This window comes from Lactuca serriola, chromosome 2, assembly GCF_051521515.1.
Source record: "Lactuca serriola cultivar US96UC23 chromosome 2, Lser_US96UC23_V15, whole genome shotgun sequence".
NCBI classification, from domain to species: Eukaryota; Viridiplantae; Streptophyta; class Magnoliopsida; order Asterales; family Asteraceae; genus Lactuca; species Lactuca serriola.
Genome location: NC_136409.1, coordinates 228,584,737 through 228,600,473, shown reverse-complemented (window position 1 = coordinate 228,600,473; position 15,737 = coordinate 228,584,737). Strand labels below are relative to the sequence as shown.

The 15,737-nt window shown below is 35.0% G+C and overlaps 3 protein-coding genes across 10 annotated transcripts; all 3 read right to left on the bottom strand.

Annotated features, from left to right (window-relative positions):
* Positions 1 to 1,499: 1,499 nt before the first annotated feature.
* Positions 1,500 to 5,902, bottom strand: LOC145088791 (uncharacterized). 7 transcript variants are annotated; one of them, XR_013701215.1, is made up of 12 exons: positions 4,904 to 5,151; positions 4,583 to 4,816; positions 4,451 to 4,512; positions 4,274 to 4,348; positions 4,101 to 4,173; positions 3,326 to 3,378; positions 2,632 to 2,833; positions 2,457 to 2,541; positions 2,229 to 2,363; positions 2,046 to 2,159; positions 1,869 to 1,967; positions 1,500 to 1,798 (listed from the first exon to the last, which is right to left on the bottom strand). XR_013701215.1 is itself a non-coding variant. In XM_079027193.1 (10 exons), the coding sequence occupies exons 1-4, from the start codon at positions 4,997 to 4,999 to the stop codon at positions 3,359 to 3,361; spliced, it is 717 nt and encodes a 238-aa protein (XP_078883319.1). In that variant the 5' UTR covers positions 5,000 to 5,151; the 3' UTR covers positions 1,500 to 1,798; positions 1,869 to 1,967; positions 2,046 to 2,159; positions 2,229 to 2,363; positions 2,457 to 2,541; positions 2,632 to 2,833; positions 3,326 to 3,358. The 7 variants fall into 7 exon arrangements, 5 of the variants coding, with proteins under 5 accessions (XP_078883319.1, XP_078883320.1, XP_078883322.1 ...); XR_013701216.1 differs by lacking the exon at positions 4,904 to 5,151 and adding an exon at positions 5,160 to 5,902 and having other exon boundaries at positions 4,451 to 4,728; XM_079027193.1 differs by having other exon boundaries at positions 4,451 to 5,151.
* An 819-nt stretch (positions 5,903 to 6,721) lies between these two features.
* On the bottom strand, positions 6,722 to 9,137 carry LOC145088789 (cytochrome P450 704C1-like). Of its 2 annotated transcripts, XM_079027190.1 has the most exons (6): positions 8,678 to 9,135; positions 8,365 to 8,580; positions 8,007 to 8,285; positions 7,577 to 7,912; positions 7,300 to 7,500; positions 6,722 to 6,973 (listed from the first exon to the last, which is right to left on the bottom strand). In XM_079027190.1, the coding sequence occupies exons 1-6, from the start codon at positions 9,038 to 9,040 to the stop codon at positions 6,791 to 6,793; spliced, it is 1,578 nt and encodes a 525-aa protein (XP_078883316.1). In that variant the 5' UTR covers positions 9,041 to 9,135; the 3' UTR covers positions 6,722 to 6,790. The 2 variants fall into 2 exon arrangements, with proteins under 2 accessions (XP_078883316.1, XP_078883317.1); XM_079027191.1 differs by lacking the exon at positions 6,722 to 6,973 and having other exon boundaries at positions 7,303 to 7,463; positions 7,538 to 7,912; positions 8,678 to 9,137.
* A 778-nt stretch (positions 9,138 to 9,915) lies between these two features.
* On the bottom strand, positions 9,916 to 13,578 carry PRH75 (DEAD box RNA helicase (PRH75)). Its single transcript, XM_079027189.1, has 12 exons — positions 13,184 to 13,578; positions 12,842 to 13,078; positions 12,397 to 12,678; positions 12,115 to 12,297; positions 11,865 to 12,019; positions 11,660 to 11,771; positions 11,461 to 11,562; positions 11,145 to 11,374; positions 10,969 to 11,065; positions 10,746 to 10,840; positions 10,525 to 10,658; positions 9,916 to 10,425 (listed from the first exon to the last, which is right to left on the bottom strand). The coding sequence occupies exons 1-12, from the start codon at positions 13,469 to 13,471 to the stop codon at positions 10,187 to 10,189; spliced, it is 2,154 nt and encodes a 717-aa protein (XP_078883315.1). The 5' UTR covers positions 13,472 to 13,578; the 3' UTR covers positions 9,916 to 10,186.
* Positions 13,579 to 15,737: the final 2,159 nt, after the last annotated feature.

Here is a 15,737-nt window from a genome sequence, read left to right as displayed (position 1 = left end):
TTATTGAAAAACTAAAAGTCTACCTTCCAAGGTATGTACCTTCACAATGCACCCACTTGGAGGTTGGGCAACAAACCAGCTACCCTCCATGGCATGTATGTCTTATAAACCTAAAATTGTATGACCTTCTCTTTCTAATTCAAACTTTCTTATCAGACAGGTGAAGCTGAGTTAAACTTCAACTTGTTTGTTGTAACCACTTTGGTAAATATATATGCGAGATTCTTTGTGCAAAGAATATTCGATATTTCTCAATGAGAGTATGCCATTTTTATCATTTATTAATCTTGGTAAGAGCATCCATAATTGTGAGTTCAATGAGAGAGTTCAATGAGGTGGCAAGTCCATGTGTCATTCAATGGATGAAACTAACCATTGTGAGATGTCACCTTAGCATACAATGAATTTGGAGTTCAATGGTTATTGAACTCTTTAATGCGAAAAATGAAACTTTTAATTCTTAAATATTTACTATAAATTACATTTATAACATTCTATTGAACTTTATAGAGTTCAATGCATTGTAAAGAAAAATATAATAGAGTTGAATGGATTATAGAATGATGATGTGGCAATCCATTGAACTCTATGAAGTTCAATGCATTGTGGATGCCCTAAGTCAGTTGGTAATCTAATGTCTAAATCAGTAATTGGGTTTTCGATTATTGGAATGTTCAAAAGGAAAGTGTCTAGTTGGAAAGAACAAAACTTATTGATCGAGACATGCTCACTTTATTGAAACACATGTTGAGCAGTTTTTGATCCGACTATTTCTCCATATTTAAGGCATCTAAAAAAAGTTTTGAACATGATGGGAAATTTAAGATGCATGTTCTTTTGGGTAGAGGCTACGAAAACCAAAAGGATTTCATGGGTGGCATGGAGAAATGATTTGTCCAAAACAAATCATGGGGGCTAGGTGCGCACTACTAGAAACAGGGGTTTTAGAGACGGACGAATTCGTCGCTATTCCATCGCTAAATGTTGTTTGCGATGGATCAGCGACAGATTCACTCCATAGGTAATTAAAATGTGGCTAATGACTTAGCGAGGGTTTTAGCAATGGATTAGTTTTTCCTTGCGACAAATTTAGCGACAGAGTATCCGTCGCTAAATGTTACTCAATACATTTACCCATGACATTAGCGACAAAATTTGTTAAAGACATTCCGTCTCTGTTCTGTCGCAAATTTCCATGATCAATTTTTTTTTCGTAGCTAATCCCTTGCAAAGTTCATATATATACTAAATTTTTTTTTGTCCATCGCTGATCTGTCGCAACCTTTAGACATGATTTTTCCCCATAGGTAATCCCTCGAAAAATTCTTAAATTAATTTTGTTCTTTTTCCGTCGTTGATCCGTCACAAACTTTAGACATAATTTTTTTTATGTAGCTAATCCCTCACTAAATTCATGCATTATTATTATTTTTTTTGTCACTAATCCGTCGCGAACTTGTAATATCATTTTTTTTATTATGATTCTAAAAGGAACAAAATACTACAATCATCAAATTATTATACTAAAAAACATCAAATAATGATACAACCAAAAGCAGCACAGAGAGCAGTAACAGATCCGATTGTTATAACATATATGAAATCATGATGATCGTTTTAGATGTAAATAAACATGAAATTACAATTACGCCCTTCAGAAAGAAATGTTGTATGCTTACACTGCTCCATTCATTCCATAACTAGCAAAAGCAGAGGCGATAGGGGTATCAGGGTCTAATTGGGAACATGGCACCAAACCAATCACTACAGTAGATACATCTCTCTGAGGATTCTTCACCTGTAATATAAACAATATGAAAATTACAATTATACCCTTTAGAAAGAACAATCACAATCACTAGTGTTACCTCTTCTGCTGTGCTGGTTACTGCATCAAAACCATCATATGAGAAAAAAAAACGTTTGCAGATCCAGCAAGTACTCCATTAGCTCCATACGGGAAATACCTGAAAATCTGAAACATGTTTCATGTTGCCAAGGGTAAAATGGTAATTTAACACATATGAAAAAAATGAACATATTACCCGCCTGGAACTTTATATCCATTGAGTCTTGAAACCTATGTATCCACCAACTACTATGATGAAAAGCAAGGCTACAACGTTTATTGTAGTGATTATGCCTTGAGCCAATGAACTCTAAAAGTATTCATTTTATTAGTATAATAAAATTTAAGAATAAGTCATTAACTGAAAGGACTAAAATACCTCTTTGATTCCAGTGCAAAGTAGTCCAGTTATAATGAAGACTAAAACAGCAGCACAAGGATCAACTACAATTCCAAGAATGGTGGGTCGAGTTAAGAAAGCAGAAAGCTTATCTGGACCTCCAAAAAACACAGCCTATTTAAAACTGAAATTATAATTCGAAAAAGAAAAAGAAAAAGAAAATTGAAATTATAAATTAGGTTGAAAGAAAAAGGAGATGAAGTGCACCATATTTGTGGATATGTCACGGGCTACTGCTGCTCCACCAAGTGTGTATTCAAGAATCAGGGACCAACCAATCAACCAAGCAACACTGGAAGTTGAAGGGGATAGAATATTGATTTGCAGAAAGAAAATATGAATATATGAATAAGAGAATTCTTAGGAGAAATTACGAGATTACCCTTCTCCAACATATAAGTAAGAATAGTGATATGCACTCCCTGTAGATGGGCAACGACATGCGATTTATGCATAACATAATGCTGAAAGTCCAGCTGCTATTCCGGCTATGAGGAATGATATTGTGATTGCAGGCCCTATTTTCTCTTTAGCAACTGTTCCAACAAGAATGTAAACTCCAGCTCCAATTGTTTCTCCAAATCCTAATAAAATTGGTTTGACTTTTAGGTTAATTGATACCAATACATCCCAACATCATACATACATACATACATACATACATAACAAATTCATTGCATAACGACACTAAGAGAAACAGCGTGTATTAATCAACAAAACATATGTATGTATCGATTTTACTTAATGTAAATCCGAGAAGTGATCAATAACAGATAGACGATGAAAGGTGAAAAGTGATGATACGTAAGTTGATTGAAAGTTTACCAATGGCAATGAGATCAAAAAACAGAGAGACATTTGGCCAACTGAAAACCCTCAGCTCTAGCGACACTTGCATCAACCAAGGGAATAAAAACTAATTCTATTTGTCTTTCTAAAATCATTAACGGAGGTTATTATCATGTTTCCTACAGAATCATTAGAGCATGTTTATCATAATCGTTCAATGGTTACATTACATTGATCAAAAGATGCATTGGCCAAAAAAGAAGAGGAAATAAGACAAAATTACATACCTGCCTTGGAGAACTACTCAAGGGATGTCGTACTTATATATTGATACATTGATCTGTCAAGAAATGAATAATGATTAAAAAGAAAATTAATAAAAGGAAACAACTACAAAATATATTTCACATGGAGATATGAAAATATGGAGATATTTTATAACACTAAATATATTTCCATGTAAAGTGTTACTTTTGCTTTAATTTTACTTTTAAATTGTGATCAAGAGAAAACATTTTTCACAGATGTCAACTACTTAATTTCACTCTAGAACACAGACTATAATTTTCAACTTGCTACAAAAATAGAGCTTCATCACTTGCTAAAACCCATTTTATATGCAATCATAATCATGGTTTTATGCTTTTTTGTATGTTATTTGAATTTAGATATAAGATGGTGTTTACGTAAGTCGCACATTGACATCATTGTATGTCTCATAAGGCATTTCAACTGAAGAAAATTCAAAAGGAAATGTTTTCCTTTCATATATTTCACCAGGAACATCCAGTTCACGAACTACATAACAAAGGGTAACATAGTAAATTACTGATGAATAATGATGTTGAATTATCAATTATCAATGAAAAAACAACATAAAAGTTGTCATTTCATCAATAACATGTAAAAGTTAGCCTCCAAACAGATGGACTTACCAACAGAGGTAAAGTCATAGAAGTTGCCTCTGTCAAAATAAATTTATACAAACAGAAATAAAATACTAAAATATTATTAATATTGATTTGCATGACAATTTCTCCTATAAATAAGTAGAAAACTCACCAATTTGACCAAGGAGTTCTATTTTAATGCCATTATGTTCGACCTTCTTCCCTTGCATTGGGTCTACAAATATCTGCAAAAAGGGTAAATAAGTAAATTCAACTTGTTTCGATCAGTAGCTAGCAAGTAAGATGTTTATTATCCAACAAAATTACAAAACCATCAATAAATACCACTCCAGCAATGCTTTCTTGACTTTGGAAAAGAGGCACCATTGATATCTGACCATTTTCCTTCTTCAAAGGAACCTGATGATGAATTAGTAAAGAAGAATTATTATATCAGGCCAAAGTATTGATATACTAAACAATAATCATCTATCTAGAATGAGAACAATAAGAATAGCTTACTTGTTTGTGAGTTTTCACATCATTAAATGTAACTGAAATATTACAAGAAGGCTTGAAAGCTCCTATATTAGTAAGTGGAGTGAAGTAAATTGCTATTTCCTGCAATGTTCTTGTAATATGCATTAACCTTACCAAGTATCCCCTGAAAGCTGCTTGTGCCTTAGTAGCAGCCTGTTCTAGCCTGATTAAATCATCATCATTTGCAACATTTAGTAAGTTGGCACTGGAGCTCTTCTCTAACTGTGATTGTTCTCCATTTATGTTGCTGATGTGGCACACTGGTGTTGACATAACAGTAGAGTCAACAGCAAGATCATTTGATTGTGTGTTGAGGGTAATAGAGGTCTTTTTGTCTAAACTAGCATCCTTCAAGAATAATAAGATACCATCATGTATATGTGTTTTACTAGTAACAGGTGTAACTGTAAACTGTAAATTAACACTTTTACTTACTTTTGAGATATTAGATTTTGATGACTCTTCCCAAAAAGAACAGTCTTCATCCACTTTCCAGGAGATTAGATTCCTTGAGTAATTCACGAGATTCATTGAATAATTTTCAACACATTGCTACTTGTTTTCAATTAGGTACATGCTATTAACTTCATCAATTGTCAAGATTATCAATTCATAGCTAATCCTATCAATCTAACACAACGCAATACAATGACCTAAACTTATGCATATCATCCACAAAGTTCAAAATTACCTCAAGGTTAATCAAATTTCTATAAACAAGAGCTTGAATGGGATGACCACCACTGTGATCTAGCTACCGCCAACAGAACCACCACCGCTATCTTATCGGGTGATCGACGTCGTTGTTGCCGCTGAGCAGTTGTACGGTCTGGAGTAGTTGTGAATCAACAAATCGAAAGGCATTGGCATGGAAGTAAGTTGTGAGTCAACGAGGAAGGGAGTCAAACCGAGAAGAAAGCCAACGAGGATGTGATTTCAGATCAAGTTTTCCTTTGAGAGGCTTGAAAGAGGGATGATACAGGTTGACTGTGGTAAGGCGATTTCCTGGACAGATTAGAGATTTGACGGTCATATAGGGATTTGGTAGGAAATCGTCACTTTGGGAATAAATCGGTGGGAATGAAAATAAAACGAGGGAACGAGTAAAGGAAGAAAAGCCAGGAATGAAAAAAGGAAGGCGTAGATTTTCTGCAAGGGTTTAGTGAGGGCCAGGAAAAAAGCCACTGATTTTTTGCAATCCGTCGTTATTCCCTCGTTGAGAGGTTTTACTTTTCGACGGTTCAGCGAGGGACTGTTTTTTTGTCGATAAAATCATACCAATCTGTTATTGATCCCTTGGTAATACGTCTCTAAACTTCTATAATTATTTGGATTGAAATATTTATGCATTCCATCAGTGATTCCTCAGTAAACCGTCGCTAATTAGCTACAGATAAAATTTGTCGCTGATTCCGTCGCTGTAGGTTAGGTTTCTAGTAGTGGTGTAGGTAGTTTAAAATTCGAAAAACTTGATTCTACTACCCAAATGAAGAAGATTTAAATTGAAAAATAAGTTGTTAAAAATTTAAAAAAAAAAAAAAAAAAAAAAAAAAAAAAAAAAAAAAACGTTGTTTTTCACAGGTGGACAAGGCTCTCTCAGACAACAACTCCGGGGGTGAGCCTTAGTGAAAGCCCTACTACCCCTCAAACTTTTACACACAATGGAAATTTTTTTAGTTCTTTTTCGGTGTAGTGTAATTTTCCTTTGTACTATCCTGACATTTTATTCTGGGTCCTCCACTTGACAACTTGCAAAAGATTGAACTTGGAGTTTTTGTCCAAGATTGCTTCTTTCAAGGATGAATAAAATAAAGTCAGTATTACACTATTATCGCATTTCATAAAGTGATTGGATTAGGTTAATCAATCAAGTTTTGTTAAGATTGTTGTGTTTCAAAGACCCCACTTTATCAGCCATTCCATTTGATGTTGATCGAGATTGTATTGTGATATACATATAAAATATTAGTAGAAGGAGACACCTATTGGTTACTCTTGTGGGTATGGAGGTGTATCATTCGAAGAGGAACAATACAGGAACATCTCATGTCTATTCAAACTTTATTGGCTCTATTCAATTAACACGGATTAGAAGACTCGTGGATTTGGTCGCTTGAAAACTTGAAACAGTACTTGGTAGGAACTTCGGGAGAAGAGGTTGATGATATGTCACTTTTCATTGAGGTCACATCCCAAGTAGAAAATGGACCAAACTTCTTTAATCTCATCAAACAATAACATGGAATCAATAGATTCATGTAAGGTGCAAAAAAATTCACATATAACGCTTAGAATTTGTTGGTGAAAAGATGCATTATATTGTTACAAACGAGGAAAAGCATACAAATGGAGTCCTTTATCCATGTGCAGGGTGAACATGGTCTGATAAGTAGCTTCTTTACTCTCATCAACTAGTTTAAACTTGAAGAAGTAAACAAGAAAAGCAGCAAGAATCTTCATTTGTCTGTAAGCAAATTCTTTCCCTAAGCATATCCTTGGCCCAGCCTAATAAAAAAAACATATGATTTCAGCAAGGACAAACTAAAAAAATCAAAAAACAAAACGAAACAAAAAAAAAAGTAACACTAACAAAGAAAAACGAATATAAATATACATACAAATTAAACGTAACTACGAACCCTGACTTATTGAACAAATCTTATTGAGTAAAATAACAGTAAAATAAATCGTTTACAATTAAATAAAAACTCAAACATCCACAAGTCCAAAAATGCTTAAGATTTTACCCAAAAAAAATGATAAAAATATAAATTTGTTAACTAATTAATTTGATTTTTTTAACAAGCGTTGGAGCTCAAATGTGGACGTACCTGAAAAGCGATGAGCTTAAAAGGACTTTGAGGTTGAAAAACGCCATTTTTAATCCATCTTTCTGGTCGGAACTCTTCAGCATCCTCTCCCCAAATGTACGTCATCCTTCCCATTGGATACGCCATATAACCTACACCATCTCCTTTCTTGATCTTGAACCCATCTGGAAGAACATCATCTTTCTCAGCACACTTTCCATTCTGATCATACGATTGTTTAAAAAATAGTGTTAATTACCAGCTGTATAGTTGTTGAATCCTTGAATAGGGAACATACCAACGGAACTGCGGGATAGAGCCTGAGTGTCTCAGATAAAGCTGCATGGAGATAATGCATTTTGTCAAGGGCAAGTTCCGTAAATTTGACTCCAAATTCATCGATGGATGTATGATTATCAGCTTCGATTGCCATTTTCACTTCATCTACAACCTTTTCTTGAATCCATGGATGCTTGCAAAGTATGTAAAAGAACCAAGTGAGTGTGTTTGCAGATGTATCTTTTCCAGCAATCACAAAACTGAGAGATATATCTCTCAGATACTCATCGTTCATATTCTCCGGATCGTTTTCACTTTCCATCAGAAATCTCGACAATATGTCTTCTTTATCTCTCTGTACCTCATGACCACGCACAAAGAAAGCATTGAAATCAGAAACAGTTGAAGAAAAGATTTTTAATTACTTTTACGCACATATATAAAGATACCTCTTCATTTTTCATGTGTTCCCTCTTGTTTCGTATCAACTCATATACGAAGTTATCGATAATTTTGATTTTTTCTTTGAGAGCGGCTTCGGAACCAATATTAAGATACCTCTTCACCTTCCATAGAAGATCCACAAATCGCCAATATACCAAACCATTTGACTCATCAAACGCTTCCATAAACCGATTACTTGCCTCATTTGAACCCGATAGAGTATCAAGATCAAACCCAAACCCCACCTTAAACATCGAATCTAATGTCGATCTCATCAACAGATCCTGCATAAAAAGAACAGAAAACAAATGAAACAAAGCTTATGATCAAGACATTCATCACTTTCAAGTTATAATTCTTTACCTGCAAATCCATGGTTTCCTCAGCAGCTGCTAGTAAGGAAATCTTTTTGGCTAGTTTAGCAGCGTTTGACTTGAAGCTTACAGTACTAAACTCTTGTAATACTTTTGTTGAGAACTGAAAGCTTGCAAGCTTCCGTTGGTGGCGCCACTTAACTCCATCCACCGCAAAAATCCCATTGCCAAAAAGATCTCTCATTATACCAATATTGTACTCCCCCTGTAAATAACAACTCGATTAAAACTGTTTATATACATCGACTTACAAGTTACAATCAATCTGGAAATTAATTAAAGATACTAAGACATTATAACACCTTGGTGTAATTTGCAAAATTGGTCTTTAGAATGTACTCAATGTCAGCAGGATCAGCTGTATAAACTCTACTATGTGTAGGTGTGATGAAACGATAAGTGGGGTATTTTTTGGCAATCAGTGTCATGTAATCATAAAGCCCCTGAAAGTGTAGGAGTTGATTGGATACTGGTCCGACAACAGGAGGCCGGTGATCGGTTGACATTAGTTGTGTGAAGTAAGGTACAAACACCACAGCCAATAGTACTACCATAAGTGAAGTAAGAATTCCGATAACTGCGAGGATTAACAATGGTGCAACGTACAAGAATCCTGTGAGAAGGAAGATGGTGGTAGTGCAGGTAAGAAAGAAGGAAGTCCTCATAATGATATTGTGGAGACACGGACACCATCGTTTATTGTTTTTATAAGGGGGTAAGATGAATGTTGATGATGCTGGAAATGGACCTGTTTATGGGTTTGCGTAGAGGCCTCTCTTTGTGTTTTAAAATGGATCAAGAACGGACCAATTATGATGGGTCAATATCATCCACAAAAGGAAAAGGTTAAGAGATATGTGGTTCAATGTTTACACAACGTCCTTATCTGTCATCACAATTATCTTCTAACCACAATTTTATTTTAATCAAACTTGTAAAGACTAGAAAGTTATTTGCTTTTAAGAAACAAGAGTATTAAATTTGTAGCAATGTTGTGACTTTTCTTAATTAACCTCTTTTTCAGAATAACGAAATGATATAAAGGTGCATTAGGATTGGTTGTTTTGATTTGATAATGACTTAGCTTATCAAGGGGTTGCCTTGACAACCCGAGCTGACTAATGATAGTTAAACTAACTACAATCGGTGTTCTTATCAATCTAGGAAGAGATCAATACTTACGAAGATCTAAATAAGTTTGAAGACAAATGATGATTTTTGCTAAACAAAATGCTCTTATTTATGTCCAGAGGAGCTTAACATGGAACATATCAACAGATCAAATTTCAACTTCAACCTTCAAGTATGTGACATTGAGTTGCTTTGTGGGAATTTTACATGGTTTCCAAGAACACATGAAATGAAATACAAAAGGGAAGGAATTGACTTTTTACTAAGATGATTCAACATTTGGGCGCGAGTAAAAGGATACAGATCGGAGAACAAAATTGAGAAGACGAAGAACGTTGTAAAAGTGAAAGGAAGGGTAGATGTATCTAAACATTAAGGTTGGACTTGTTTTGTTTTCTTGTGTCAAAGGTAAAGTTAAAATTATGAGATATATAGAGAATAATATTAACGCTCAATTATCCGATTGTTAACATCTCTGATACATTTAACAAAAAAAAAGGCAAAAGAATGGAAAGCAAACTAAACTAACCACAAAAACAAAACACACACCGTAACCACTATATAATGGAGTAATAAGAGAGAAGCCACATTATTGGCAATGTTGTCTTCCTTACATCATCAATCAAAACTGCTTTTATAGGCAGGCAAGCTTCCACCTATATATATTAATGAAAGCTTTTTCACCATTTCTTGTATCCCCCACGCCCACCTCTTCCACCACCACCACCTCCAAAGCCTCTGGAAAATCCACCACCACGTCCTCCACGAGAGAACCCACCACCACCACTACCTCTCCTGTCGCCACCATATCCACCACGACCACCACCACCTCCAAATCTTCCCCTGGGCTGCTCTCTCTCCTGCAATTGTGGCAGCTCCTTAACCACCTCCAAAGTTACACCTGTCGCATTCTCCTGGCCTGCAATCAAACAAAAAAAGAAAATTAGTTAATCGCCACATCAGAAAAAAAAAAAAAAAAAAAAAAAAAAAAAAAAAAGAGAAGAAAAAAAGACAATACCAGCAAGGAAAAGGTCGACATCTTCCATAGCAACATCAAAAACGGCACCCCTTTGGTCAGCAGTCAGTGCAAGACCTTGAATCGACTCTACCTTCTCTTCAGGCAAAAACCTCCTCAACACACCATATGCAAATCTGAAATTTAAATATAATTCCCAACATTTTATTATTTCTAATCAAATATAATTTTCAAAACCTTCAGTTACTATATATAAATCTTACGAAGGTGTGTAAACAGGTCTTCCAGCCTCAAGATGTAACGTGACATGATTTTCCATAGATGATAAGAGTGACCTGTGCTTGATTTCGGTATACCCCTGTACAAAATAAACCATAATACAAAGCTTATTAGAATCACAATAAGAAAATATATATATATATATATATATATATATATATATATATAAAATCAAATTTTAAAATAAAAAATAGGGTAAAGACTCACAATGCTCTTGGCAAGTGCCTTTGCAAGAAGCTCTACTGGTGTTAGCCCAGAAGTGTTCAACAACTCTTCAGCAGCTGACTTGAAAACAGGGATCACACTACAAAAAAATTTAAACAAACATGTTATTAAACAGGTTGAGGTTATAATCGTAAAATCACCACCAATGTTATTTATACCTATCAGCAACTTGAATTATAGCTTCTGCAGCATCACCACCAGCAGCTTTAGCAATATCAGCCGGTTGAGGGGCAGATATGTGTTCAAATTTCACACCTGCCTCCCTCTCTAATTTTGAAATATTTGCCTTTCTTGGTTCATAAAGTGTAATGGCAACACCCGAATTCCCTGCCCTTCCTGTCCTCCCGGATCGGTGAATATAATCTTCAACATCACGCGGTGGTTCACACTGAAGGGTAGAATTGTAATTTTAGCAAAAACAAGAAAAAAAAATAATAAACTCTGATATATATAATTGATTTGAATGTATTGTACCTGGATGATTAACTGAACATCATTAATGTCAAGTCCTCTTGCTGCAACATTCGTGGCCACTAGTGTCATAAACTTGCCAGATCGGAATCCCGCAAGTGTTGCCTAATATATTATTATATATAATATATCATGAAGAGAAGTTTAAAACTTTATACAAAAAGAATATAAATAGAGTAGAATGATTTTGATTTAAATGTACCTCACGAACAGACTGTTGAATGTCTCCATGAAGAGGGCGTGCTCCCTCCAGCACACCAGAAAGTTCAGAACAGTAATCTTTAGTTTCAGTGAAAACAATTGTTCTTCCTCCACTGATAAAAAATGAAACAGAAAATTAAAGATGAGAATTTACAAAAGTAGCCACAAAAACTTAAAAGAGTCGTGAAATTCAATTTTCAGCTAACCTGCTATGATGGCGAATGATGTCAGGAATGAGCTGTGACCTAGCTGACCAAGAGCAAGGCATGATGATGTGTCTCACATTTTCACTAGCTTTCATTACTTGAACACCAACAAGATCCACGATCTTCTTGTTTGGTTTTAAAAACTTTGATGCAATCTGTCATGTAAAGACAAATGTGAGTTTAATCAAATTTGTATAACAGTAAGAATACTTCAAAAAAAAAAAAGTTGGTTTAAGAAAGATTATCATACATGATTGACCCATGCAGGTAAAGTAGCACTGAACAGAACTGTTTGGACTTTTGTAGCATCATTCACTTTGCCCAAAATATATTCAACATCTTCAACAAAACCTTGTCTCAACATTTCATCAGCTTCATCAAGGATACGGAATTTTAATGAGCATAAGTCAAGATTCCCTCTTTCTATGTGATCCTACACATCATCATCACATCACCTTATGATTAATAAAAGGCATAATACAATTTAGACACCCAATGATGTTGTTGAAAAAGAAGATCAAGTTATAAGTACCTTGACACGCCCAACTGCTCCTACAACAATATCCACACCTCTTTTCAATTGAACAGTTTGAGGAGAAATGGATGCTCCACCTCCACCATACAAACAGCATGAAGAGAGGCCTACAGCATCTCCATAGTATTTGAAATCTGTATACACTTGCTTTGCTAATTCTCTTGTTGGCAAAAGCACAAGTATTGTAGGTGACCTGCCATAGCCGGTCTTCCTTGAAACTTTCTCAGGTCCATTGATAAGGGACTCTAATACTGGCAGGATGAAAGCTAATGTTTTGCCCTGTAGAATTAGTAATAAGCATTAAGTAACTGTTTTGATGATCCGAGTGAAGATTATGCAATAGTTCAAACCACAATGAGATCATTTCAATTAGTAACTTGTTCATAACCCCTAATAAGATGTGTGTTACGTAAAGCAAATTTCTGAAAGTGATTCCAAGTACCTGACCGGTCTTAGCTTTCCCAATCAAATCGAGACCATCATAGATCGATTCAAAGGTCCGAGCCTGAATAGGAAACAAAGCCTCGATCCCCTTAGCCTTCAAGGCATTCTTCAACGGCTCGGAAATCTTAAATTTGGAAACCGCATTTGGATTATCTTCCTTAATCGGTTCCGCCTCTTCATCGGCCTCAGCCGTCTTCATCTTTTTCTTCTTACTTTTCTTCATCGACTCCTCAATCTTCAGACATTCCAAACAATATTTTTCAAAAAGTAAATAATTATAATACGAATGACGAACATAAACCTGTAGAAATTAAGCATGAAACTAAAGACATCTACATACCTTGAGATTAATAGGCTCGACTAATTCAGAAGTATCGCTCTTTCCCTCGTCGTTATCTGTATCCGAAGAAGCCTTGCGTTTCTTCTTGATTTTTTTCTCGGATTTTTCAGAATCTGATGGAGAGTCGGTCTGCGGCGTAGTCTTGTTTTTTTTGCTCTTTTTCTCTTTCTTAATTGAAGATCCGAGTCCGACGGTTTCGGAGGTGATGTTCTTCATCTTCTTAGCCTTCGTTGTGAGGGCTTCAGATGATGGGGATAGGGTTTCAGGCAAAGCAGCAAGTGAAGGCATGGTTTGAGTATGTTATTCAAGGGTGTTGTTCTCCTTCCTGCTAAATATGATTTAGCGGTTGCGTTGCAGTAGCGAGGAGAGGGGAGAAAGAGGAGGAGTTAAGGTTTAGGGTTTGGGATACTTATAAGGAGACTCCAGTTGATTTTTGAGCCGTTGGATTTTGGGCAGGCATGGCATTATATGAGCCGTTGGATAAACATGACAATCTAGCCCTTACGTCCTTGAAGTAATTAAAATTGGGCTTTTTAATTATTATTATTAGGAAAATTAAGAAATCTAACCATAATTTAAATGTGTATTTGAAAAAAAGATAACCAAAAATTTTAGGAAAATTGATTAATCAAACCCTTATAAACGATCTTTTGGACAAAAATGTCAATAATTTCGTCTTTTTGTAAAATAATCACATTCTCCGGAACATATTGTTCCGGATAGGTCTCTGAAATTCTGGAGTACGACTTCGGACCATGACCATGGTTCTAGAATTGATTTGATTTTTTTTTTGTTTTTTTTTTTTTGCATATAAACTTTGCTTTCATAAAATATATAAATTTGCTTTCATAAAATGTATAATTTTTTGTTTTATAAAATATAATAATATGCAATTAAAATGAACAAACAACTATTAAATACATAAACTAAAAGTTGTGTTTGTAGGTCATATTACAAATATGTTGTTCAAATTATCTTTGTCATTTTACCCCAAAATATTTCCGTTGGTCGTTTTCTATAACCCATAGCCCATGGATCGGTGGTTTTACCCTATATAGAAATTAATTTTCCAATGATCAACGCCTCTAGGAACCAACACAGAAACACGCTACAATCTACTCTACTGTCAATCTGTTGTGGTGCGTCTGGGGCCTTTTTCAAGGGTCACCTTAAAGCTCTCAAGTGGGATTGAATCATTTGGTTTGGTACCCCAATAATTGACTCCCACTAGCAGTTTGTGGATGCGGACTCTCTAACCTATAAACCAATCTTCATTTTCCAAGCAGTAGTCGCCCTTCCAATGACTATCGTATGTAGTTATTTTGAATGTCTTCAAATCCAAAGAACCCAAAAACCAATGAGCTTGTGGTATGTTGATTGGGATGTAAAGCTACAAATTTGTTAGAAGTAATTAATTAATATATAAATACTCAGGTAATATAATCCAACAAAATTATATCATATCACACTCCACCCAAGCTGGGTAAACGGTATGTCAGTCATGTCACTCCAGTCATATATATCAATGTTGAAAGTTGACGACACAACCGTCCACCGAGCATCATCCGCTCTAAGCTCTAACAGAAATGAGATATACATCATGATGTGGTGCCAATTTTTTTTTTGCAGTAAAGTAAGTATTATTATTAGAAGCGTAGTATGTAATAAGCAAATTATTTTATTACTTACATCACATGACAAACATCCTCCATGACTATTCGCATATAACCGTGTCTAAAACTCGAGCGTAGCAAAACATGTCAAATAATTACGAGCAAACAACAACAAACCATCACGTTCTTTATATATAATGTGTACGGTGGGATCTACAAGATTGTCCAACGACGTTGGTTGTTGTCGCGTAACACATTTCTTCTTCATTTGTATCCATGGCGACTTATACCATATAGACATAACTTTTTGGCGTTTAGAACGCATAAGAAGAATCTATTAGGCAGAAAGATAAATGTTTCTCTACTCTGAAAGGAAATGAGAGTACTTTAGTATCGTGTTTTGTGAGCGTCTTAATGATTGTGGAACTATGTCTCGGTTGCTCCTTGAAGAACATCTTAGTCCGACTGTTTGACTAAGTAAAGGAATCGAATATTGTTAAAATGGTTCAATCAAGAGATGAGGTTGATAACCTATTGTATTAAGTTGACACGTTCTTATTTCTATGCATTTTCCAGTCGAGTTGGCAATCCTTATGAGTTCTATAGTTCTCATTTTACTACAAAAGGCAGAGCACGTTGGTCAGTGAAAGTACATTGATCAATATGGGTGAACTGCTTAACAACTTGGAAGCATTAGTAGACCCTTGTACTACCAGAAGGCAAAAATTTAAGAACGAGTAAAGTTCAATCCATGAAAGATAAATTTGAATTTGTCATAAACCTTGTCTTATGATTGTATATTGGAAATGATAAGATTCACATGGATGGGAACACACACACCATAAAATCTAGGTGGCAAAATGTTTCGCTCTAATTCATGAAAATGATTATGAGGAAACACTTTAGCTGGTAGATTTTAAATATTTAATAAATATCATTTT

Excerpts from the sequence above, each read along its gene's own strand:
- PRH75 (XM_079027189.1), bottom strand. The coding sequence starts at position 13,471 with ATGCCTTCACTTGCTGCTTTGCCTGAAACCCTATCCCCATCATCTGAA. Across the intron at positions 11,375-11,460 it reads ATGTTCAGTTAATCATCCAG|TGTGAACCACCGCGTGATGT; the intron begins GTACAATACATT and ends TCTACCCTTCAG. Across the intron at positions 10,426-10,524 it reads TGTCGACCTTTTCCTTGCTG|GCCAGGAGAATGCGACAGGT; the intron begins GTATTGTCTTTT and ends GTTTGATTGCAG.
- LOC145088789 (XM_079027190.1), bottom strand. The coding sequence starts at position 9,040 with ATGAGGACTTCCTTCTTTCTTACCTGCACTACCACCATCTTCCTTCTC. Across the intron at positions 8,581-8,677 it reads ATTTTGCAAATTACACCAAG|GGGGAGTACAATATTGGTAT; the intron begins GTGTTATAATGT and ends TGTTATTTACAG. Across the intron at positions 7,913-8,006 it reads AACACATGAAAAATGAAGAG|AGAGATAAAGAAGACATATT; the intron begins GTATCTTTATAT and ends CATGAGGTACAG.
- LOC145088791 (XM_079027192.1), bottom strand. The coding sequence starts at position 4,999 with ATGAATCTCGTGAATTACTCAAGGAATCTAATCTCCTGGAAAGTGGAT. Across the intron at positions 4,349-4,450 it reads ATGTGAAAACTCACAAACAA|GTTCCTTTGAAGAAGGAAAA; the intron begins GTAAGCTATTCT and ends ATTCATCATCAG. Across the intron at positions 4,174-4,273 it reads AAGAAAGCATTGCTGGAGTG|ATATTTGTAGACCCAATGCA; the intron begins GTATTTATTGAT and ends CCCTTTTTGCAG.